This window comes from Eptatretus burgeri, chromosome 7 (assembly GCF_056783735.1).
Source record: "Eptatretus burgeri isolate ZD-2024b chromosome 7, Ebu_testis_v1, whole genome shotgun sequence".
Lineage (NCBI taxonomy): Eukaryota > Metazoa > Chordata > Myxini > Myxiniformes > Myxinidae > Eptatretus > Eptatretus burgeri.
Window position 1 is genome coordinate 83,428,814 of NC_140967.1, and position 27,500 is coordinate 83,456,313.

At 42.4% G+C, this 27,500-nt stretch overlaps 1 protein-coding gene across 4 annotated transcripts in view; it reads left to right on the forward strand.

Moving 5' to 3' along the window:
- SLIRP (SRA stem-loop interacting RNA binding protein) overlaps positions 1–27,500 on the forward strand; it is a 244,313-nt gene that overhangs the window by 205,756 nt on the left and 11,057 nt on the right. For 3 of the 4 annotated variants that reach the window (XM_085889289.1, XM_085889288.1, XM_085889290.1), the window contains one exon: positions 3,681–3,727. Coding sequence is in view for 1 of the 4 variants with exons in the window: in XM_085889292.1 (XP_085745418.1) it covers positions 3,681–3,727; positions 4,571–4,648 (125 nt within the window). In the remaining 3 variants the exon portion in view is untranslated. Of the gene's footprint in view, positions 1–3,680; positions 3,728–4,570; positions 7,995–27,500 lie in introns of those variants that run through there. The other variant, XM_085889292.1, reaches the window with a different exon arrangement.

A 27,500-nucleotide genomic window follows, 5' to 3' on the forward strand; every position in this document is an offset into this window, starting at 1 on the left:
ATATATATATATATATATATATATATATATATATATATATATATATATATATATATATATATATGTATATATATATTGACCGTCTTTACAGCCATTTTTCCCTGCTGTGCAGGGGTTGGGCTTTTTCTTGAGGCAATGTTTTTATGGCCGGATGCCCTTCCTGACGCCAACCCTGGTCGCCTCTTACGACACACAGGGATATGGTACACCTATTCTTACCGGGGCATACACCGGGACCAGTACACTGGTACTCATTTTGCCGACCTCGGAAGGATGACCGGCTGAGTCAACCCCCTGGTGTTAATTCGGCAACCAACGGGGCTTGAACTCAGGACCCTGGGATCCCAAGCCACCACCCTAACCACTAAGCCAACACCAGGCGCATATATATATATATATATATATATATATATATATATATATATATATATATATATATATATATATATATATATATATATATATATATATATATATATATATATATATATATATATATATATATATATATATATATATATATATATATATATATATATATATCTTTATCTTATTATTCTTCTTCTTCTTCTTTCGGCTGCTCCCTTAGGGGTCGCCACAGCGGATCATCCGTATGATGCGCATAGTGATTTGGCACATGTTTTACGCCGGATGCCCTTCCTGACACAACCCTGGTTGTCTCTTACGACATCTTACGTATTATATTATGATATATATATATATATATATATATATATATATATATATATATATATGTTACAATACAGGGCAGGTATACTTAATCAAGGATTTGTATCTTTTGACCGATTCCAAACTTTTATTGTTCTTTAAATTAGAAAGTGTATTTTAACCTTTATAGACTTGTTTTCAGCTACACATTATCATATTAGCATGTGTTAATTTTTATTTATATTTTCTGGTTAAACTTCCCATTTGGTCGTCCCAGCTAGTTTGCTGCAGCAATGGATAGTTAGTGTAAAGGCCCGGTCACACCTTGACGTTTTAGCCAGCGATGGCAAAGTATTAAAATGTATGTAAAACGCTGGCTTACGTTGAACTTTTGATGTTTTTTTTTTAAAGATTCGGACGTATTCATAGCGACTTGGTCTTATGTATAACGCATTGGTAACGGACACAGAACGTTTCTTTGTGTTATAGATAACTTATACCAACGAATGCTGAACCTGTTGTCGACCTACACAACCGATGCCCAACGATAGTCTAACTTAGGCATAGCGCATTGCACGCATCGCCGACGATGTCGTGACGTAGCCTATTAAAAGGCTGACACACAACGATTCGAATCATAACTGCCGTAGAAATGGAAGTGTCAACATCGCGGTCACACCTTGGCGATCTTGCCAGCGTATGCCGACCTAAGAAAAATGTGTCTAAAACGTTGGGGCACGTCAAATACGGTATGAGTAAGTTTGGTATACGTGAGTAGAACGCTAAAGTACGCTATCATACGTCGTAGTAAGTAGAGTACGTCAAGAAATTTTAAACATGTTCAAAATTTTACGACGTGCTCGGCGTATGACACACGTTCCGCATGCGATGGGGATAAGTTTTACACACGATATGTGGACGCTTACACACGTCCACAAAGGCTACGTATTATCTACTCATAAGTCGAAACACGTCGCGGTAATGTCTTTTTTACGCGAAACTTATTTCTAACTTATGTTTGACGTGCTTTGAACCAATTCTTTACGTAGTCCCAACACACATCGACGTATGTAGACGTATTCCAATGACGTCTTCCGGTCGACAAAAAAAAAATTAATTAACGTGTTTCTAGCTTACAACTGCCAGATAAAGACGTGCTCCCAGCGGTTTTGGGAATTGGTATATAAAAATGGTGTTCATAAAAGGGGAACCCAACAGTGTTTTCGAGTCCTTTTTGAGTCGATGTCCATGTCAGCAGTAACAGTATCAGTATCAGTATCAGTGTTAGTATTAGTATTAGTATTAGTATTAGTTTGTTCATGTTGGCAGTAGTAGGTGAGTGTGAGGGGGAGGGTGTGGGTTATGATGGATCGTCCTTGCGTTTAACGATTTAAATGATAAACTCAACGATTTAAATGGCTGCATCTCCACTATTGAAAGTAGACGCTTGCGCTCAACAATTGGATTTTTTTTTACACTCAACGACTTTTAAACGGTACCACTCAGCTATTTTCATTGTTCACAATGAACGATTTAAATTGCTGTCACTCGCCTTTGTTTTTTGACGCTGGGGTTTGGAAATTTGAAGCGTTTCTTCTGAACGTGTTAAGACGCTCAAACTCGACTATTTTAAATAGACGCTGCCGATGGACAATTGGAATCATAGCCAAGCTAGACATCGAAGTGTGAACATCCTCGTCATGCCAAAGAAAAGTTTGAAGAATGCTGCAAATAAGTGTCCTGGCCGTGGCCGTGGACGCTGACGCAAGGACGATCCATTATACCGACGTCTTTCAGCCTACGAGTAACTTAAAAGTAACGTCTGTCGACATGTGGCAACGATCGCGTAACGTGCCAACAACACGTTAATCATAGGTTAGAAATAAGTTTCGGGTACGCTAAACATTACCTCGGCGTGTCTCAACTTATGATTAACTTACAAGTAGCATGTGTTGACGTCTGTCAACGATCGCAGACCGTGCATACAACCTGTGGCCAGCGTAGCGGAACGTGTGAGTCATACGCCGGCATACGTCGTGAAATTTCAAGCATGAAAAAATTTGAGGACAACCAAAAAGTACAACGTTTAAAGCCAACGTACAACGACGTATGGCAGTGTTTTTCAGCGTGCTCTCAATGTTATCAAAACTTACCCATAACGTATTCAACGTGTGCCAGCGTTTTAGAAAAAAAATTCAAAAATCGGCATATGTTGGCTAAAACGTCAAGGTGTGACCGGGCCTTAAAGAGGGACAAGTGGACTTGCAGCAAAAAAAAAAAAGCTGTCCTGTGCTCCGAACACTTTTGAAGTTGTAGGCTTTGACAAAGGTGGTCAGACAACTCGGCTGTGACCAGATGCAGAACCAATTACCAGCTTCAACTTTCCAACACATCTGGAGGTGCTAAATCCTTTATTTGTTGTATTTGTGAGCTGAAAGCTGGGGATTTCAAAATCTCCATCAATCCGTACTATAGTTCACAGACTGGTGTTTGTTTGTCATGCTGCTCCTTCAATTCTAGGCCAATTACATCCAGACTTACTGCATAGAATCAGCATGACCCAAATTAATGTATAGACATATTTTTATCTGTACCGATGGTCTTTGGGGGGGGTGAGGAGGGGAGGTGTGGGGACGAGGAGGGATGCAAATTCTCTACATAGATGTATGTTATGCTGCCTCCAGGTGGGAGAGGGTATAACAAATTCCCACCATTTACAGAACAGTATTCCTGCCCCCCCCCCCACACTCACACACACACACACACACACACACACACACACACACACACACACACACACACACACACACACACACACACACACACACACACACACACACTCACACACACACACACACACACACACACACACACACACACACACACACACACACACACACACACACACACACACACACACTTTCCAGTGCTGTGAGATGTTTTGAATTATGAACAGTACGTATGTCTTTACTTCATGCATGTAACCTGGGTTATATTTTATTTATTTTCAGGAGCGATTGAAGCAGCTGTCAGTTACCTATACACCACCCAAATAAAGGTACGTGTCAAAAGAATGTGTTGCATGCTTGGAGCAAATCACCTGTAGGGTGGGTACTCTCCGAGTACAGGATAATTTGTCCCTTCAGCTATGCTGATGAGAGCCTGGTGTTGGCTTAACGGTTCAGGTGGTTGGCTTCAAATCTTAGGCTCCTGACTTTGAGCCCCTGTCGTGCCATTAAAATAACACGAGGTGGGTTCAGCCCATCATCCTTGATCTGAAGTCAGCAAAAAGAGTTCCAGCTTACTGGTAAGAATGAGGCATTTGAGTATCCTGTGTCAGAGTGGCGATCCATCCAGGATTGTGCCTCCTTGCCAAAGAAATCTGCCTCGGCAGACCTTTGTGTCTGAATCGGTGAAAAGGAGTGGTTGTTCTTCATATTCTTCTTCTTTTATGCAGATATACTGCTACATGAAATCCTTAAAAAAAAATTTAACTTACTATTTTTAATTACTGCAAAAATGCAATCCACATTTTTATAGCTTTCCACATTGTACAGCTGCTAATATGTAAGGAAGTGTTCTCAATTACGATGTATCATCAGGACCAGGTGGAACCTTCAAACACAAGTAGCTCCCCTTCCCCCCCCCCCTTTCCAAGTATGATTATGTGGGTCCAGGTTTTAGACATGATTCTGTTCTTATTCTCGTGCATCAACCAGGAAAGCATTAAATTTAAATATAATTTATTTTATATCCTTCTAAGTTGAAAAATAATTTCAGAAGCCACTCGGTAGTATATAACTTGTCCATTGAAAGTTATTCAGTGTACGTCATCTATTTCTCATGAACTAGTTTGAATTTAAAGGCTAAATCTTTCTTGATATTCTTTTGTTCTTTTCAGTCAACATCCCCCAAGAAAGTCACCAAAGGAGAGAGTCATGAAGTATCCGAAGTCAATTGCAGAGATGCCAGCTATTGATTGGTCCATCTCTTCCAAGTATCCTGAATCTCCAGATGCATCAATGGTTTACTCAAACCATTCAAACTTCACTTAAGCCCAAGCAGTGTGAAGACAAAGCTGAGTGTGATTGAAGACCAACTGAAAAAGAGTCTCAAGACAACTTAGCAGAAAACCCGTCGCCTGCGATAAAAGTAACATCACTCGCAGAAGACAAAGAAGAAGAATAACCACTCCTTTCAAATCTTCGTATGCATGTGGCTGCTCAGGCAGTAATGGCTCATTCTTCCCAGTAATCTGGTACTCATTTTGCAGTCCTCGGAAGGATGACAGGCTGAATCAACTCACCTGGTGTTGACTGAATGGAACAACAGGGGTGCACTCTCAGGACCCTAGAATCTTAAACCAGCCACCTTAACCATTAAGCTAACGTCATTAGTCCAAGATAAACAATTTGTGACTTCAAACGAAGCTCAAATGTTATCAAGGCAGCAACTAACATGGATACGTATGTATCACCACACCCAATTAACAACACAAACAAAACAACAAAACAACTTTCACTCCCAAAATCCACTGCACTAGAAATATGTGCTAGAACAACCAACCAACCAACTAGCCTCACAACATACACTGCACAAAACCAAACAATCACCACAAAAAAAGAATAGCAACAATGACACCATCCAAACTTCTGAAATGTAAAAACATAGATTTTCCATACTCGGTCACCACTCCAGTTCGGGCAGAGGAGCCACCAAAACACCAACCAACCAACTAGTCTCACAACATCCACCAATCAAAACAAAACGACCCCACATGGTAAACATAGTAAGACATGGAATGCAATGATCTATTCACCATAAAATAAAATAAAAATATCAACATTCATCAAAAATATCAACACCACAATCGGGAATAGCTGTGCCTGAATATTTTGCAGATATTTTTTGTCCAGTGCTGGGGGAGTGCACCAGCCATGAGTAGGCCATGAGCCCTGAGGGACATGCAAAATTTGTGGGCCTGGGTATCCAGAAGAGGGACCCAGGGCACCAATTGCCAGAGAGAGGGCACTGGGGCGGGGGGGGGGTCAGTGAAAGTTCCCGCCCCAAATTTGGAATTGAGCAGGTCAGCTCGGTGGCGGCCTCAGCGGCCAAGGGAGTGCGATGAGTGTGCACGCATGGGGGGCCACACTGTCTGCAGGTGGAGCCGCATGTGCGTACACGACAGATGGAGCCACACTGCCCAGCCAGAACATTGTGTGGAAGCACGAGTCAAAAAACACAGAGGACCAGGCTCGAACCAGTGTAAGCAGGAACGTGTGGGACCACGGGTGATTAAGGTTATTAAAACCACATAATTTAAGGAGAGACATTTTGGCAAGTCTTGGGGAAGATTAGTTGATGATGTAAAAATTGCTAGGATTGTGAGAAATGTTTCTCCTTTGTACCACCAAGATGATTATCGGCTGCTAGATTTTCCCGCATGATAACACTTGGGGACCTGCAGCCGTATTTCAAACTCACGCTGAGATTCCCACAGATCCACATTTTCTCTTGGAAAATTAAAGTTGACATAGTGGGTTCTCAAGATTGAGAAATGAGAGCTGGAGCCACATGGACAGTATTGAGAGGGGATAGCTGGGATAGGAGAGACCCGAGGATGGAGCGGGAATGGATGGTGATGGAGGGGTGCGGACAACAAGTATAGGCCCATGGGGTGAATAGAGGGAAATTTAGGCCTGAGCCCATCACGTGATCGGCCAGCGTCCTGTCCCCCCTCAGGTATGTGTACTATGAGAGGCCAGCCAACGACACCTGCCAGCCCAGTTTACCTTGCCATGTTTCCATGCCTTGTTTGCCTTTGCCATGTCTTTGCCATGCTTGCCTGGTTGATTTTGTCAACTAATACACAGGATTAGTTTGATTTTTGTTTATCATAGCAATAAATTATTCAACAAGCAATAAGGAGCAATTTCATTTGTGGTTGATGAAGTGCTCAATCCCAGCACCGCAACTCTGGATGACAGCTGCCAGACGGACACTGATGTCGATGACATGGCTGAGAACTGGAGCTGATATGCACCTGATTTCCTATCTGATGTTTTTTCAACTCCTGTCGTGCATGGGTTGTTTCCATCGACTTTCGCTTTGATGGTTCCCATCAGTATAGTTGTCGGAAGGATACAGATCTGGGGAGTAGGGAGACCAGGGGTTGTCTGTCCATTGAGAAATGAGTCGCCCACCCAGGAAATGTCATCTCAAAAATTCCAAAGCACCATTAGACATATACGGTGTTGCACCATCTTGCTGGAAGATGACTGAATTAATAGTAATGTCTTCCTTCCTTCTCAGTACCAGGAGGAATCTTCTCTGCAGCATGTCCATGTATCTATCTGTGCTGACTGTCACAGTTTGTCCAGTTTCATTCTCAAAGTAAAAAACGTCCCATGAAACCGCTACTTCGGATAACACACCAAACCATTACTTTAGCTACATAAACTGGTTGTTCTCGATAAGTGCTGTTAGTGTTCTGTCCAAAATCACATTTTCTGCTTACTCACATGCCCAGTGAAATAGAATTGGGCTTTATCACTTCAGAAGATGTCGAGAAAACCCTGGTCTTTATTGATCTGCTGGGCAATGGCGGGGCGAAATTCGAACCTCTCTCTCTTATTTATTTTGCTCTGGTGCTGCAGTAACTCTCTTGTATGCATACAGTTTGAGATCATCGTGTATGATTCTGCCAAAGTCGTGCAAGAAGTTCCCACAAGCTGTGCAAGTGGGTGTGTGAATTTTTCAGAGATGCCTGCAAAGCATCTCTTACAACCTCGATGTTGTCATGTGTTCTCACTGATGGTTTGTGACCACTGTGTCCTTTGATCTTTCACACTTCCAGTGTCTCTAAACATTTCAACAATATGTTTCTTGGGTTTTGTATTGTGGAATTCTTGCATTTGGATAGACCGTATGAGCCTGCCATTGTGTAGAAACATATGACTTTGTCACAAAACAAGCATCTGAAATAAGCGTTCACTGAGGGACAGACTGGTCTTCACTGCATCACATTTGTATGTTTTTGATGCAATGTTAAATTATGCTCACACTGATCAGTAGTCAGATTTTTTTTTTTTTTTTGTGAAGGAGGCTGAGATTTTATAATTTGCATCACTTTCCATGACCATCACTCATTATACTAAAACTGGCATAGTAGTTGCTGCTATTTTCTGCATGTTACCATTTAAATGAAAAAGAGCTTGAAGTTGCTTTTCCCTTTTGGTCAGTCGTTCTGAGAAAGATCTGACATGCAAACATAAATATGCCACTGAAATGTTAGAATGTCGGTCAAATGTTTGAAAAGCTTTTAAATACAGTATATCATTATATTTTATAAAATAAACCTCTTTGAGAATATCTTCTTCCAAGAGTTTAATTATTTTAGCAATTCCCTGGAAATAAATAAATAATTAAACAAAGTACAGTAACTTAAAATATTCATGCAATGCAATTTTATTTCCCAAATCCCACTCTTAACATTTCTAAACTCAACTCAAATATTTATTCTCCTTTTTGAGGTTTATGAAGTGTCAAATATTGCATAATTACCTTATGCCACCAAAGGTGCACGGTAGTTGTTTTAACCACTGTCTGTCTGTTTGCTTGTTTGGCTGTTTTTGAACAGGATATCTCAAAAAGTTGTAAATGGATTCAGACAAAATTTGGTGGAGAGCTTGGGTATGTGACACCGCCGAAATGATTAAATTTTGGTGAAGATCCGGATCTGGATCTGTCTCTGAGAAGTTTTCAAAGTGATTTTTCACCGTTGAGAGATCGGGCCAAAAACGACATATGTCAGGATATCAAAAAAAGTTATGGACGGATTCGGCCAAAACTTGGTGGATGAGTTTGTTAGGTGACAAAAAGAAGCCGATTTGATTTTTTTTTTTAATTTTTTGTTCAGGTTCGAATTCAGATCCAGCCAATGTCGGATACAAAACGTAAACTAATCAGCCTGGCGGCTGATTGGAACCATGGCGGCAAAACAGTCGGTTTTGAGTTCTCGAACTTCGTTTTGAATCTTGACCCTGCTATAAGCTGTCACCATGGTGTTTTCAGTGTGTGCACCATCGATGTGAACGACATTAATCTGGAGGAGTCATATTCCTACATTGGTCGTTAGTGGACATTCAAAATTGCACGGTATCTTTTGTGAAGCATACAAAAGTTATCATTGGCACCCTGAACAGATGGCAAAAATCCTGTGACCTTTTGTCGAACGTGAGGCCTGTTGCTTTTTTTTCTGGAGTTATTTCCATGATTTAATGACAGGAAAACAACAGGGATGTGATTCTGATAAATGGCATCCACAACCAGAGGAATGAATGAATGAAGGAATGTATGCAATAATGGGAAAGAAATCTTTGCTTTATTTGTTCAATTTAAGGATGTTCAATGAAAATAAACAATTAAATGACCATTTCTAATTAAAAGTTTTCATCTCATATTAATTGTATAGGTAACGTCAGGGGAACTTTTTAATGCTTATTTTTTATCATGAACTCTTCTGATTTACTTCTCCATTGTCCCCATTACCACCATTGTTCTCATCGTTCTACTTTGAGCCCACAATGCTGATCCTTAATTTGCTTGTTCGCATCATGAAGTGCAGATCAGCTTATATTGTACTCTTCATTAGTCTCCTCTTTTACCTCATTTACCACCATGACAAGATCTTCAAAGCGGTAAGTTTTAAATGGCCAGTTTGTTTATGAACAGCCAGACTTGTTTAACTGAAATGACTTTAAGTGACTCCAATTTCCCCATAACAATTAATGTAAATAGCGGGGTAGCTAGGTTAGAGGGAAAAAATTTTGTCGTTAGACAAAAGACATTATTTAAATGTCGAGTACAAGTTTTAAATAATTTTAAACAAACAATTGAATGTCATTATCTCCAGTTGCATTTCTCTCATCTCTCATTGCTTCAAACCTTCATTGGTTCAGATCTTCTCCATGTGATTGCAGAGGTTGTGTGACGTAAACTTCTTCCATCTCATCAAAACCCACTTTATCGACCAAGCTGAAGATAACTTTCTTTATTAAAACGAGAAAACCCATTAGTTTGACACTGATTTAGAGGTAAAGTGACTTTATAACGGAATGGTGAATGACTTTAAATGAGTATATTCTCAATACATCAGCGACTTAATAACAAAACAATGTTAACTAGGACAATGTTAAGCGAGGACTTTCTGTAATTCCCACCACTGTTGTTGACCGAGTGTTCGGTCCAGTGTTGTAGATTAAATTAATGTAATGTTGATGGAGCGTAGGTTTGATAGGCCAAATGGCCTCCTTCTGAATGAAAGTTCCTTGTGTATCCATGTGTACCGTGAGGGTGTGGACATACATTTCGCTTTTCCACAAAAACGAAACCCAGAGGGGTATGTTTGATTCATCACTTCATGGCATCACCACCAACTGTCACTTTGCCCCTGTTATTGGTTAAAAGATGATACTGGTTGTTGTGTATTTCTGGAAGGTTCATCGTGTCCGCACTTGTGACATGTCGATATCACGGCATCATGATGTAACAGAATCGCTCTTGATGCTCCATCTCAAAAGCATTGAATGGACGATCTGTGTCTTGAAGTACAAACTTCGAGCAGCTTTAAATAAAAATAAAAAAACCAGGGCTCTCTTCCAAAAAAAAACATCAATTAAATAAAGATAATTAAAGTAATTAAAAACAAATAATTCATTTAAAAATTTAAATTCTAAAGTAGTTTTGGAGTACGACAGTTCTCCAAATGTTGGGCTGGCATCGGAAGAAAATGGCCACCCATTCAAATGTGCACAAAATGATAAGCTTAAAAAACTGCTTCCGAGTGAAGTCTTACTAACAAGAATGAAAAATATGCCACAATACATCGCTAAAGTACCACATCTAGATATCGCCAATTTGGTCATCCTCAGAATTGTTGATAAATGTCATCATGCTGAACACAATGACAGCTGAAGCAATCACAATGATTCCAATGGAAGGAAGTGATATTCTCTTTTGGGTATCGTGCCCATACCAAAACCAAAAAAAAATCTTTTTTAATAAGATTTATAAATTAATACACCACAAAAGTGAACTGAAGAAATGACATCACATTGGCATGACGACTCACGACCTGGTTTTACACTCTCGTAGAATATGGCCAAGATTTCTTTGCGAAGATGGTACAGTGTTTCGTTCCAGATTGTAATCACCAATTGTAGAGTCATACCCGCAGTATTTATCATTTTCCCAAGTAACTAAGTGTTAAGCAACGGTGGATTGAACAAATAAGGTGATTTATCGCATTTGACCTTCGTCTTCCATCTCTTCCCTTTATAAGGGGTGAGGTCCAACAGCACCAAGCTTCTGCCATGCCTTCATCACAATACTCCTCCACTTCCCCATGTCCTCAGACAACTCTCTCCACTCCACAACCACCTACACCTTATTGATATCACTCCTCACACAATCTTCCCATCCATCCATTGGGACCATACTCCGTACAGAGCGTCACTACTGCTGAAGCAGTCTCCTTGGCTATTGGGCGCAGTCCTGGATGGGATCACCACTCCAACACATGATACTCGAATGGCTCAATCATCCCAGCTAGCCGGTACTCATTTTGCTGACCTTGGAAGGATGATCGGCTGAGTCAGCCACACCTAGTATTAATTAAATGGCCAAGCAGGATTCCAACTCAGGACCTGAGGATCCCAAGCCTGCCACCCAAACCATTAAGCCACTACCAGGCATATAATATTCCCATCTCAACCAAGATCTTCCTCTTTTCCTCCTATCTTGCTTCCTCAACCTATCCACTCTCTTTGCCATTCTCTGTTCCTCCATCTGCACCAAGTGTCCAGCCCACTTCAGCTGGCTTTTTATCAATATCCCCATAATGCTCATCTACACATCAATCTCTTCCCTCAGTTCATCCGTCCTCCTTCTATCCACCCTCCTCACTCCCGCAATCTTCCTGACCCAGGTGTTATCCCAGACCCGCAACTTCTGTTATTGTCTATCAGTGCCACCGTTTTGAGACTGTAAAGGACAAGAACCAAAACTTTCCCTTTCAATTATCTTGATGTCTTCCTGTCTGTTCATTTTATTATATCAAATCAAATTCAAAATCAGTGCAAAAAGTTGATGTCGCAGAAGTTGTGTATGCACCCTCTTCGTCCGTGTTCCACGAAACCAAGGTAATCCCCACTCTACATCAAAAGAAACAACATATGTGTTTTGTGTTTCTTTAATTTCCTTCCTACCTAGGCATGCAGACAGACAACCAAGCACGAGTTCACATGCATGTAGCTGCCATGTAATTGGTGCATGTAATTCAAAATATCTGCAAGAATAACAGCCCACATACCTATAAATTTGAGGAGTCATTATTACTTTTATCAGAATTTAAAAAGTGACACTTTCATGACATTTTGTAAGTGTGTATCCATAAAATAATAAATAGAGTACTGAATCTAACTTGCTATCAAAGAAGCCAATGAGAGATTATTAATCTCTATAATAAATGCTAAACTCTCCTCTTTTCCCAACATGACTTTCCAAAGCAGAAATTAGATTGAATAGATGGGACAATGTTATATGAATCTGCTTGGATATCGAGAGTGATATGACAATGTACCCTTTCCACAACTGTAAAATTTTTCTTTCATGGTGGCTTGCAAAAACTCCCCCAAATTCAACCATGTCATCCGCAACGAAATACACCCCTTCGAGATCACCAGAGACACTCTGATTGCGATTCTCCATTACTTCGCTTGCAGAACTGAGTCCAAAAGGCATTCCGTTGCAACAATATCTTACAAAAGGCATGTCAAAAGTACACAACAATGCACTGTCCTTGTCTAGTAGAACCTACCAGAACGAGTCCTTTTGATCAAAGACACAAAACACCCACTTACCTCCTAATCAGCTGATTACCTCCTCTGTAGTAGGGATTTTAGTGCTTTTTTTGAATTCCTTGGATCTAAACATAACCGTAACGAGCTATCCTTATTTTTGATGATCGCAAGGTTGTGTACCCAGTCTGTGGGCCCAATCACCTATGTAATGATGCCTCGTGATTCCATGTCCTCGAACTTCTGCTTGAGATGATTGTGCAAGCTATGCGGAACTCTACGTTGAGGTTCGAACACTGGACACACTCGTTCATCAAATTAGATATGATCGGGATGGTTGAACCTTCCGAGGCCATGAAATCATCCGCAAACACCTGGGTTATACCTGGCAATGTAAGTGGCTCTGGCTGTGGATGCATGGAACAAATATCAACGTTGTTGTCATTAAATTTAATCAGGTCGAGGGCAAGACAAGCTGACATTCCGAGAATAGGTGGTGCCGAGGAATCAACAATACAGCACTCAAACGTGCTCTCTCTCTGTCTCTCTGTCTCTCTGTCTCTCTGTCTCTCTGTCTCTCTGTCTCTCTGTCTCTCTGTCTCTCTGTCTCTCTGTCTCTCTGTCTCTCTCTCTCTCTCTCTCTCTCTCTCTCTCTCTGTCTCTCTGTCTCTCTGTCTCTCTGTCTCTCTCTCTCTCTCTCTCTCTCTCTCTCTCTCTCTCTCTCTCTCTCTCTCTCTCTCTCTCTCTCTCTCTCTCTCTCTCTCTCTCTCTCTCTCTCTCTCTCTCTCTCTCTCTCTCTCTCTCTCTCTCTCTCTCTCTCTCTCTCTCTCTCTCTCTCTCTCTCTCTCTCTCTCTCTCTCTCTCTCTCTCTCTCTCTCTCTCTCTCTCTCTCTCTCTCTCTCTCTCTCTCTCTCTCTCTCTCTCTCTCTCTCTCTCTCTGTGTGTGTGTGTGTGTGTGTGTGTGTGTGTGTGTGTGTGTGTGTGTGTGTGTGTGTGTGTGTGTGTGTGTGTGTGTGTGTTGTTTGTCTGGCAGTGAAGGCAGGTTTACCTTTGGGCGCAGCCTGATGCCCCCCATATGCTTTGAGAGTGACAGATGAACTATGGATGTGGGGTTTTGTTGGCAATTTCTGATAAAGAGAAAAGGGATGACTGCGCACCAGTGTCCAGCTTGACCTTCAATAGATAAGTCCACAAAGAAATTCTTGCTGGTGACAGTATCAACGCCATCAATGAACAACTGAGCAAGACTTACTGTATCACATTCGTCATCACTTTCAGTGTCTGGCATCTACTCGTCTCCGAGGTTGAGCACAGCACATTCTCTTGAAGTGGCCCTTGTGGCCACAATTGTTGCGGCTTCTCTCTTTAGCCGGGCATCCATGCACCCGGTTCTTTTGGTGCTTGTATCGAGAACACATACTGATGGACGGTGGCCCTTCCGGGGCCAAAAAATGAGCGGTGTTCACTGCGAGGAATATGGGTATGACCCGGCACTTTGCCCTGCTGTCAAAGACTGCACATCTTATTTACTTTGGGCGGTGTCTTTGTCATGGTCTTCAACTGGGCGCGACTTGCCTCGGCTGCTCTACATATGTCCACTGCTTTGGTGAGTCAAGATCCTTTCCGTGGTGTAAATGCTCCTTTTGGCATAAATCCGACTTGGCGAAAACTATATGGCCTTGAACCATGTTCTCCGATTCCGCAAAACTGCATGATTTGGCCTTCGTCCTCAACTCGGTGACATAATAGTCAAAGGGTTGACCCTCTTGCTGTCAGGTTTCCCACAAACGGTGCCTTTCATAAATTGCATTCGTTCATGGATTACAATATTCCTTGAACTCCTCACATCCCGAGTCAAGTTCCTTGTTGTCCGCGGCTTCGCTGAACATGAATGTGTTGTATACGTCAACCGCAGCCTCACCAGCGCAATGCAACAAAATGGCGACTTCCTTGCTCTCCGGTATCGACTCCGTACTCTGTCCTGACGCCTTCAACAACAGTTCAAACAGCTATCTCCATCGACGCCAATCATCGCTGAGGTTCGAAGCATCCAGAGACAGTGGCGGGGGTGGTTTAAAACGCTCCATCATGGGTCAATGTGAATAACCACTGCCACCAGGTAAAGAGCCAGACGAAGGTTCGAGCCCAATTGACGTTTATTTCCACATTCAGCTGTACATCATTAGATCCAACAACAACAACTCATAACAGAAGTCCCATAAGAAATATCGCATTCACCTAATGTTTATCTGATGACTCTGACGTTTATGGGCATAAATTGGTGGGGGACGGGGGGGGACAACATATCGATTGTCCCCCCCCACTTTTTTTCATTGAACATAAGTTACTTAACACTGGAGCCTCTCTGGATCTTTACTTTTTGCCAAAAACAACAAAAGAAAAAGAACCGTTCGTTTTATTGGTCTATTATAGTTGTATTAAAGATGATAGGTTAACAATTCAACATTGAGAATCCGTGCTTCCCAAGCCATGGTCTCCCACCGGCCAAGCGTCCATAGCGACGTCGCTTTTTGATCCTTCGATGTCGGCTCTTCCTATCATTGCAAAGCAGAATACGCCAAGCGTTGGATTGTTCACCCACTAACAGGGAACATGACCTGGACATTTTGAGGTATATTGGGACGTTTTCGGACTTTGTATTGTCATTTTATGAGTGTTTAAAGAAATCGCGGCTTCATGGCCCGGACCGCCACGCCTCGGATAGTGTTAGGCCGTAACGGCTCGGGGCCCCTTTCGCGACCAAAATCGTTTATTTCACCTTTCTAACTTATATCGCCGGATGCCTGATGTTACTACCTGCACGATGATGTGTGTGTTTAATTTTTATGACTTTGCACCGTCGAGTTATCAGCCAATAAAAGATTTCGCGGTCTGGTATGCTGATCGAGATGGTGGAGCTTCTGCAGGATGATGCGGTTTCACTCTACCAGCTCGCACGAACGAACGGAAAGATATTTTGTAATTCTGTTTTCATATTTCGCAGTCGATAACAATTGCCTAAATCTCAACGTTGAAAACCGGGTGAAAATCGAAGGAAAGTGGGAATTTTGGCGACTAAATTAGCTTTGAATACTTGGAAAACATAAAATAGAATGCGCTGATTCACTATCTTTTGCAGCGGTTAATGTAAATAATGTTTTCATCGGTATTTGGACTTAGGTGAGGTATAGACTTACAAAACGAGAGGTATCATTCGGTCGTCGGACTTATGAGGATTAAATTATAGGTTTTAAAAGGTAGCTTTTGAAAAATATGCAAAATTCACCTCAGTGGTTCGGACAAACGAACGGAAAATTCTTTTTGAATTCTGTTCTCGGATTATACACTATGTATAGGGTAGTAATGAGATTACCTCGAAAATCCGATTAAAAAAGGCTTAGGCTTCGTAGCTTATCTGCGGCTTGCAATTTTTACAAGGAAAAATAACGTTCCGGAAGGAATTTCTCTTCCGCCATCATCCGAATAATTTTCCGTTTGCACGAGGACGAAGACGAAGGAGAGACCGACAGAATAAGGTGTCTCATTAAACTGTGTGATTTAGAATGATTAAATTAGAGATTTTAAATGCAGCGTTGAAAATAAAATAAAAAGGATTGTCAGCTTCTTCTTCACCATGTCAACCCCGCAACGTTTCTGGGCCCTTTAGCGACCAGAATGGTTTATTTCACCTTTCTAACTTATGTCGCACAATACTTAAACAAAACGTATGGGCATGTACTATACTTAAACAAAACGTGTGGGCACGCACTATACTTAAGCAAAACGTACGGGCACGCACTATACTTAAACAAAACGTACGGGCACGCACTATACTTAAACAAAACATGTGGGCACGCACTATGCTTAAACAAAACGTACGGGCACGCACTATGCTTAAACAAAATGTACGGGCACGCACTACACTTAAACAAAACATACGGGCACACACTATACTTAAACAAAATGTGTGGGCACGCACTATACTTAAACAAAACGTACGGGCACGCACTATACTTAAACAAAACATGTGGGCACGCACTATGCTTAAACAAAACGTACGGACACGCACTATGCTTAAACAAAATGTACGGGCACGCACTACACTTAAACAAAACATACGGGCACACACTATACTTAAACAAAATGTGTGGGCACGCACTATACTTAAACAAAATGTACGGGCACGCACTATACTTAAACAAAATGTACGGGCATGCACTGTACTTAAACAAAACATACGGGCACGCACTATACTTAAACAAAATGTACGGGCACGCACTATACTTAAACAAAACGTACGGGCACACACTATACTTAAACAAAACGTACGGGCACGCACTACACTTAAACAAAACGTACGGGCACGCACTATACTTGAACAAAACGTACGGGCACACACTATACTTAAACAAAACGTACGGGCACGCACTATACTTAAACAAAATGTACGGGCACACACTATACTTAAACAAAACGTACGGGAATGCACTATACTTAAACAAAACATACGGGCACACACTATACTTTAACAAAACGTACGGGCACGCACTACACTTAAAGAAAACATACGGGCATGCACTATACTGAAACAAAACGTGTGGGCACGCACTATACTTAAACAAAATGTATGGGCACGCACTATACTTAAACAAAACGTAGTGGCACGCACTACACTTAAAGAAAACATACGGGCACGCACTATACTTTAACAAAACGTGTGGGCACACACTATACTTAAACAAAACGTACGGGCACGCACTATACTTAAACAAAACGTACGGGCACACACTATACTTAAACAAAACGTACGGGCACGCACTACACTTAAACAAAACGTACGGGCACGCACTATACTTGAACAAAACGTACGGGCACACACTATACTTAAACAAAACGTACGGGCACGCACTATACTTAAACAAAATGTACGGGCACACACTATACTTAAACAAAACGTACGGGAATGCACTATACTTAAACAAAACATACGGGCACACACTATACTTTAACAAAACGTACGGGCACGCACTACACTTAAAGAAAACATACGGGCATGCACTATACTGAAACAAAACGTGTGGGCACGCACTATACTTAAACAAAATGTATGGGCACGCACTATACTTAAACAAAACGTAGTGGCACGCACTACACTTAAAGAAAACATACGGGCACGCACTATACTTTAACAAAACGTGTGGGCACACACTATACTTAAACAAAACGTACGGGCACGCACTATACTTAAACAAAACGTACAGGCACGCACTTTACTTAAACAAAACGTGTGGGCACGCACTATACTTAAACAAAATGTATGGGCATGCACTATACTTTAACAAAACGTAGTGGCACGCACTACACTTAAAGAAAACATACGGGCACGCACTATACTTTAACAAAACGTGTGGGCACACACTATACTTAAACAAAACGTACGGGCACGCACTATACTTAAACAAAACGTACAGGCACGCACTTTACTTAAACAAAACGTACGGGCACGCACTATACTTTAACAAAACGTACGGGCACATACTACACTTAAACAAAACATACGGGCACACACTATACTTTAACAAAACGTGTGGGCACGCACTATACTTAAACAAAACGTGTGGGCACGCACTATACTTAAACAAAACGTACGGGCACGCACTATACTTAAACAAAACGTACGGGCATGCACTATACTTAAACAAAACGTACGGGCACGCACTTTACTTAAATAAAACGTACGGGCACGCACTATACTTAAACAAATCGTACGGGCACGCACTACACTTAAACAAAACGTACGGGCATGCACTATACTTAAACAAAGGCACGCGGTTTCAAAGTTGTGGTTTTTTGGGGGTTTTTTTTGTATGTACGGCCACGCACGTACGGCCACGCACGTACGGGCACGCACTAGTGGAAATGATGAACGTATTTACGAATCAACAAACTATGTACAATAAATTGGAAAGAAGAGAGTGCAAGTCAGGACGGCAACAGATCTTAATCCCTCGTCTCCTGGTCTCGTGGTTTGTGAGAGGTAGAGAATTACATAAATGTTCACATTACAACTGATTTTAGCTCATTCCTTTGGTGATCCCTTTTGATGGCATGCAAATCAAGAACACAATCTTCAAAGATTGTGGTTCAAAGATTTTCCGTGTCTTCATTTTGATCAGAGCATTGGCGGTGTACCCTGTAACACCTGTACGGACGCTTCTCGTGAAAAAACTTACCGAACTTGCCCGCTGTGTAGAAGACGCATTTGTCTCAAAGGGCTTTCGGAACTGGAAAAAGGCTACAGAAAAATTCAGACAACATGAACGATCAAACACACATAGGCTTGCCTCTGAAAATCTGAAATGTCGCAGAAGTCAACCTGGTGTCCATGTGCAGCTGAGCAGCAAACTGCTAGAAGAGCAAAGATCTGCACGGTCAGCACTTCTGAAGATTATCACCTCACTGCAATATTTAGCCCGACAAGGTTTTGCAATTCGTGGGAAGGATACCTCTGAAGGGAATTTCAAAATGCTCTTACAGTTGCGGGCCGAGGATGATGTAAACCTCAAGACGTGGCTGTCAAGGAAGACGACATTCACAAGAGGAGAAATTCAGAACGAAATTCTACAGTTGATGAGTCATGCAATCCTCGGAAATATCTGCAGTAACGTGAATGAAATGTCCACTTAGTTCGGACTCGTAACTGATGGAACGCAAGATATTCAGGGTAATGAGCAGGAGTCGGTGTGTGTGCGCTATGTGACGGATTCCTTTGATGTTGAAGAAGAAGATCTCATCGGCCTCTTCCAAGTATCGTCAACAACAGGAGTCTCACTTTGTAAGATGCTTCAGGATGTCCTAATTCGGTGTCAACTCCCTATTGAACACCTTAGAGCGCAGACTTACGATGGGGCAAGCAACATGTCCGGAAAGTACAAGGGCTGTCAAGCACAGCTAAAAAAAACTCCAACCGCTAGCCAATTATGTTCACTGTGGAGCTCATGTCACCCAACTCATTACATCCAAAGCCCTACAAACTGCACCGTTCATAAGAGACGTTCTTGATTATGTCCAGGTACTCAGCAACATCTACAACAACTCTGGAAAATTCAAGCATCTGAACTTGAATATACAGGCTGATGATGCTGACACTCCTTGCCCTACACGCCTGAGGCCAATTTGCCCGATGCGTTGGTTAACTCGTTCTCCTGCCGTGAAATCGATATTCGATAACTATGAAGCGGTACTGGATGCCCTTCAACAAGCAAGTGATGACTTTGGTATGAACACGGCATCGCGAGCCAACGGTATTCGAAGCTGTCTTTCATCAGGAAAGTGTGTTCTCGGTCTGTTTGCATCATTGCCCGTTCTCCAATCCCTTGAATACCTCAAGAAGGCACTTCAGGGTTCACAGGTTACCATCTCTGGTAAGCTTACTGCTGCAAAGGTAACTGCACAGAATCTCAAATCTCTCCATACCGACCAGACGTTTAAGAAGGTTTTCGAAGCAGCACAACAGAAGCTCCAGCAGTGCCAACGAGATCCAGTGACCCTCCCTCGTAAGCGCAAGCTTCCGAAGAGACTTGATGGAGGCACACAGGAATACACTGCCAATTCTGCAGAGGAGGTATACAGAGTTGAATTTTTCAAAGTCATCGACAGCGCATCTGAGAACTTGAACGAGTACTTCACATCAACCGACCTCATGGCGTATAGGGACTTGGGTGAAATGCTCCTGTCTGGGTCATTCAAACCACAAATAGTCCGCAAATATCCCGAACTGTCGGATTCCCTAGAGCAAGAACTTGGCTTCTTTCGTAACCAGTTCAGTGGTTCATCTGTTGAGGATTACCGTAAGATATTTGTAGACATGGTGCCGGAGGTCCGTCGAATGTTCCCACAGGTAGAACGTTTGCTTAGGCTTCCATTGGTTTCCCCAGTAAGTTCATGCGAAGCTGAACGGTCATTCAGCACACTCAGACGTATGAAGACTTCGTTACGTTCCACGATGACCCAACAACGCCTCAACCATCTCATGATCTGTCATGTTCACTGAGATCGTCTGACTGCACTCGACCCCCAAGACATTGCTACAAAGTTTTTAACTGAATCGGCAGACAAGAGGTTTCATTTTTTGGCAACTTTTAAGGTAAGTTGACCGTACTCGTGTAATATTAATTTGTATGTCAGTCTAGTTTTCATTTTATGTTTAGTGAATCAGTTCAAGGGTCGTGAGAAGGAGGCTTGATAAACAATTCTTTATATATGAATATATATATATATATATATATATATATATATATATATATATATATATATATATATATATATATATATGTATTTCTTTGATGACACTTGAAACTTTGAAATGTGTATGATTAATGTTTAATCAATTTCGCTCCGTCTGCTTACATTTGATAAAAAGATGGTCGATAGATGGTCAGATTAATTTAAGGGATTTGTGTGATCAGAAGGCAGCATGTCAACGAGCGTACACAATCAAGAATTTGCAAGGGTAGACTTGCTGTGTCCATGCCGGCACGAAGTGGGCTTCGTGGTCTGGACATGCAATGTCCCCCCCCCCCCCACTTTTCAAAAGCAATCGACGCCCATGCTGACGTTACCAGGCAAGGTCGTGATAAATGGTGAAAAGTCACTTAAAAAATTCTCGGATCCAGATCCGGATCTGGATCTTTACCAAAATCTTATCATTTTTGTCCTTATCACATACCCAAGCTCTCCACCAAATTTAATCTGAATCTGTCCACAACTTTGAGATATCCTGTTCACAAACAAACAGACAGACAGACATACATGGGGTGAAAACATAGCCTCCATCCACTTTTGGTGGTGGAGGTGATTATCAAGGTCTTTACAGTAAGTCCTTTTAGACAATGGATACATTTGCTCATGTAATATTTGAGATCGTTTGAAAAGCACTAGGTCAGAGCAATAGTAATCCTTGCTATATTGTGTGTTTGTTTATCGCGCTACTCTGACAGTTCTTGGCTGACTCCATCCAGACTTGCTGCATAGGATCAGCATGACCCTAATTAGTGTATAGGGATGTTTTCATCTTTGCTGGTGGTTTTAAGGGATCGGAGAGGGGGGGGGGACGACACGCAAATTCCCTCCATAAATGTGTATCGTGTGGCGCCGCTCCAGGTGGGAGAGGGTATTACAAGTCTCCACCCTTTACAGTACAGTATTCCTGTCCCCATGTTTACCAGTGCAGTTTTCGCTTCATGTACGTAACCCGGGTTATTTGTTTTTATTTTTTTTATTTTTGGGAGCGATTGAAGCAGCTGTCGGTTGCATATACACCGCCCAAATAAAGGTATACGTCAGAATGTGTTCCAAGCTCGGAACAAGATCGCCCGTAGGGCAGGTATTCTGCTAGTTTACAATAATAACCGTCAGTTGTGTTGAAACAATCCCACAATCATTTCCCAATTTTTTTTGGGGGGGGCTGGAAAAATGTCAAGGAGCATTGTCACCAAAATGCAATTGTCCCATCCTTTGTTGACATATGTATGGTAATATTAAACCAAATGCGGTTGGTTCATTGTCTCATAATGAAGAAGCCACCTCCATTCTATCCTGTTTTGTGCCCCTCCATTATTCATGGGGCATATGTTTTAAATATTTTATCAAACAGTCCCTCCGTACGCGATCCGGGAGCTGAGCGAGTGCACGTTTTCATCTCGGTGGCACACACGCCTCGTCGGCTCTTCACAGACTAATTCATTTTTGACAGATTTTCTGATGGCCAAAAGCACAATCCCTGAGAAGCCAGCCATTTTTCAGAGGGTGCAACGCTGAGCAATCAAGGGTGATAGAGGTGCAGCAGTGTTTGTGGTGGGATTCATCATTATCACAAACCGAAAGAGAAGAAAGCCCATAAAGCGGCTCTTTCCCTGCAACAGAGAATGAATGAGGCTTTCTTTTTTTTTGGACAATGAAGGACCATGAAAATGGTTCAAATCTAAAATCATTGCTCCAGCTGCTGTTCTCCATGGAAATATGGGAATGAATGGATGTTCAAGTACCGGACAGAGGTGCGAAGATCTACAATCCTACCTTTGATGTACATATAACTCCAGAAATATACATCTCCTGCTGAATTGTTCTCGGAAGGTTGGCTTTGCTACCAAGAAGCAAAAGACTGCGTGCAGAATATTAATTTCAAAAACCGTTTGGCTTTGTTCCCCCCCTTTCTCTTTTGAAATTCGAGCTCAGACGCAACTTTCGAGCTCGGGAATGCACCTGCATGCCGATGGACATTTGTGTAGGTGTCGCATAGGTGAAGACGAAAAGGTGGGACCGAATGCATAGAGATGATTGTAACGTGCTGTCAAGAGGCGATGGAGGATAGAACTCCCATGAGAAATATCGCCTTCACCTCGCGTTTAGCTGACGACTCTGAGGTTACAAGGCAAGGTCGTTGATAAAATGAAGGAACAGACGAATAATACAGGAGGTTTTCCACTCCACTGCTCCTGAATACAATCTGGAATTAACATTTAGCTGACTGAATCATTTTATACTTTCCATACTCACCTCTTGAGCTACCCCCACCACCCGCACAACCACACTCAAACACACTTCATGGAAATGTATTTCTGTACACTCAGATCCCTGTTATTTATCCACTGAGCATTACAGTTATTAACTACATTTAAAAATTAAATCAGTTCACGTATTTCATTTGCACCAACTGCAGTAGTCTGAGATGGGCTGACAGGTTGGGTTAAAGATAGGGGCAGACTTGCCTCTCAGGTGCGAATCCCAATGCAGTCATCCCAGTGTTTCTGAGGCAGGGTGATTCATCAATATGTGTGTGCCATCCCTCGGAAGGACTAGACATTAAACCGGTGTCCCATCTGATGGCATTAGTTGGTGGACGTTCAAGATCCCATGGTGTCCTTCACGAAGAGTATGCGAGCTATTGCCGGCACCATGACCAAATTCCTGGCTGAACTACTGCTGGGAGAGAGATCACAAACTACCTAGTTTGACCACCAGCCTAGAAACTGCTTCAGAAGAACCAACACCCTGTTATACAGAATATGCTACATTGCATCAGCATGGCCAAAGACAAGATAGATTATATTCGCATCATTAACTGGTATAAAGCTGTAAGGCTTCAAAGACTCAATAGAGTCCCATGATCTGGGACCAACAAATGCCATATGTACACGTTTTCATCCACCCCCACCAATCACAACCAAGAGACATCACTCTTATCTTTAGCAGTCGTGAGTTCCATGAACATGATTGATGAAGTTCTCCGACCTGGAAGAAAGCCATGACGATACCATCACGCCACCATTATGCCTACAGCCCAAAAGGGCCTCACGTGACAACATCCCATACGAGGTATATATCGAGATCAGACCCCATTACTGTCGTGGGTGTCAGGCAGCAAATGCCACACCAGCTATTGCTGCATGCATCCTGTCCAACAGGAAACACCTACCACATATTCACCTGTCTGTGGTACACAGAACAGTTTTGTGAGCAATATGGAACAATTTCAATTAAAAAAAACGCTTTACCAGCAAAACAGTTGCAAAGGCTCTGCTTATTAGACATGAGCTTAGCAGAGCTGCAGCCCCCTACATCTCCATAGGATTGTACTGCATCCAATACTGGGAAGATAATTTAATTCTCAATCTTATGGACCAGCCCACTCCAGAGAGGGAGAGGGAACCTCTCTCGGGTGGACTGGTCGAACCACTTTTACTTCATATTTGTCTGCCATCATCCCAAAAGTGATGACGACATCTGTATATATATCTCTCTCCCTCTCTCTGATGACATGGACCAACTTTTAATCACTCATCCCATATCTCTCTCTCTCTCTCTCTCTCTCTCTCTCTCTCTCTCTCTCTCTCTCTCTCTCTCTCTCTCTCTCTCTCTCTCTCTCTCTCTCTCTCTCTCTCTCTCTCTCTCTCTCTCTCTCTCTCTCTCTCTCTCTCTCTCTCTCTCTCTCTCTCTCTCTCTCTCTCTCTCTCTCTCTCTCTCTCTCTCTCTCTCTCTCTCTCTCTCTCTCTCTCTCTCTCTCTCTCTCTCTCTCTCTCTCTCTCTCTCTCTCTCTCTCTCTCTCTCTCTCTCTCTCTCTCTCTCTCTTTTTCTCTCTTTCTCTCTTTCTCTCTTTCTCTCTTTCTCTCTTTCTCTCTTTCTCTCTTTCTCTCTTTCTCTCTTTCTCTCTTTCTCTCTTTCTCTCTCTCTCTTTTCCCCATATGTGGTGATTTCAATTGTCACCATGCTAATTGGCTGGCTATTGGTACTTCTCACACCAGCCATGGCACTTCCGCAAAGGACTTCTGTGACTCCATGGGACTGATTCACTCCATGAATTTTACAATCTGGATTTCTCCCAATGGCAAATCTTCCCTTCTGGATTTGGTGTTGACAAACTTACACGCCAATGTATCTTGCTCATCCTCTGCCCCAATCGGCTCATCTGATTATGTGCTTGTGATGGTCAACATCTCTTTGGCCATTCTCAGAGAACAGCCTCAGCACCGGCATGTCTGGCAGTTCACTCAGGCAAACTAAGAGGGACTGCAAGCAGCCATCACACTTCAGGACTGGTCTCATATATCTACCACCCCTGATAGTAATTCAGCCTGGGAATTCTTCCACAAACACCTGCTCTCTCTTATGCACATATTCAACCCATTTCATTTTCAGTTATGTTACCCATTCTCCCACTCTTGGTACTCTGAATTATGTGGTGAGGCTGTAGCATTTAAAAAAAAAACCCTCCTGGAACACAAATCGAACCAAAGCCAACCTCAGATAATTTCCCAAAGCCTACAATAAGTGTGTCTACTCTTAGGTGAACCAAAAAACAACATTTGTCCAATCTCAAGAATGAGCTTTCAAACATGTCTCCCTCCTCTAAAACCTGATGATGCTTTGTCAAGTATGTCTGGTATATGCTCCCCTTCGATCCCTTCCCTCACTTAAAATGGCATCACAGCCAATTCCGCTCGAGAGAAGGCCGAATGCCTCAATGTGTTAACTTCAAAATATTGTGTCCCGAACCTGTCTGTCTCTCGCTGTCTCTCTCTGTCTCTGTGTGTGTCTGTGTCTCTGTCTCCATGTCTCTGTACCCATCCTTCCCAGTTGTACTCAACTGCTCCTGGATTCTGTGTCTTTTCCCCTGAGAAGGTGCAAAAGATTTTGCCAACCCTTGACTGACTGTAACTGGACCAGACGACATCAACTCAGGTGTCCTAAAAAAAACTGCTCTGCTTCTCTTGCACTTCCTCTCTCTGCACTTTTCATCCTGTCATTTACCATAAGTCGTCTTCTGTTTTCTTGGAAATCAGCCAACATCACTGCATTACATAAAAAATAGTGCAAAAACTGATCCCCTTAATTACAGACCAATTAGTTTACTTCCAATCATCAGCAAGGTCATGGAATCCATCATCTCAGTTCACATAACATCATTCCTTTCCTCCAACAGCCTCATCTCAGATCATCAATTTGGATTCGGACCTGATCACTCTACCTTGGATATGCTGTTTCTATGCCATGGGGTATTTAATGTCCACCAAGCATAGGTGTATGAGGAGGGCGGTGGGGGCAAATGCTCCGCTCCCCCTGTCAACCACTGAATTATTAATTGATCTTTGCTATTACCAATAATTCTGTAAGATAATTCACATACGATTCACCAATATACAATTCTGTGTTTTTGATCAGTTTATTGTACTCATGACTTCTGGTACTTCCTCTTCTGGCGCACTGTTCAAAGCACCTCCTCTGGCAACCAACTGTATCTGGCTCATGGTCATTTGTATATGTGTGCTCTCCCCGTGATTATTAATTCACCTTGCTCGGTTCTGATCTATCACATGGTGGCAGCGGTGTTCTACTTTTAAACCACCCTGACAGGGCAAGAACAAAGTTTGGTCAATGATCTCCCACCCCTTGCGTGCTTCAGCGGAGGATGCCATTGCCAACACGTTCTTCGGATGACTTTCCGCGACGTACGCACATTCTCCCATGGTCCGCATAGATAACATGTCCGGCATTGAACCACCCAGAATGGATTGGCGGACCCCAGTCCTGCACTCTGCATTTGGAGGAAGGGTTTGAGACTTTGACATTCGATATTGTGTGGGCTGCTTTTGCTGGCCTCATCCCAAGTGAAGAGCGAGATGAAGTCTTTGCTATCACAGACATTCAAGTGGACAACTGTTCCAACACTCCAACCACTCTCAGAGCCAAGAGAGACTCAGGTGCCCAGGGAAACGTTTTACCACTAAGAATATTCAGAAGAATGTTCTCAGACAAGCTCGACTCTTGGCATTCCCCAGAATGGTGCAACCATTTCCAAGAAGACTACCCTCCATGCATGTGGGGGATCTAATATACCTCACTTCAGGGATATACGTATACCATGCTCATACCAGGGATGACAGCTGATGCTGAGTTCTATGTCACAGAGTCTGATGGCTCAGCCATATTAGGCCTCCCAGCATTGTCCGCCCTACAGCTTGTAGTGCTCAACTGCACTGTGAAAGATGATGATAAATCACAGCACCTACCAGTCACATCCAAAGATGACCTCGGTAAGCTTTACCCTGACCGATTTAACGGAATTGGTCATTTCAAAGGGAAGTTACACATCACTACAAACAATACCGTACTTGCAGCCACACAAGCACTTTGCTGCTGTCCCATACACATCCAGGATGAAATGAAGTGTGAGCTCGATGAGATGGACAACCTTGGCATTCTCACAAGAGTGACAACCTTCTGACCAGGTATGTAGAATAGTCTCTACAAGCAAACCCAATGGTCGGCTCTGGATATGTCGTGACATGAAGGACCTCAAAGAGGTCATCAAAAGGCCCAACTATCAAATGTCAATGCTGGAGGAAATCAAACCAAATTTCCACAATTTTTTAGTATTCTCTAAGTTGGATGCACGGCATCGATACTGGTTGATTG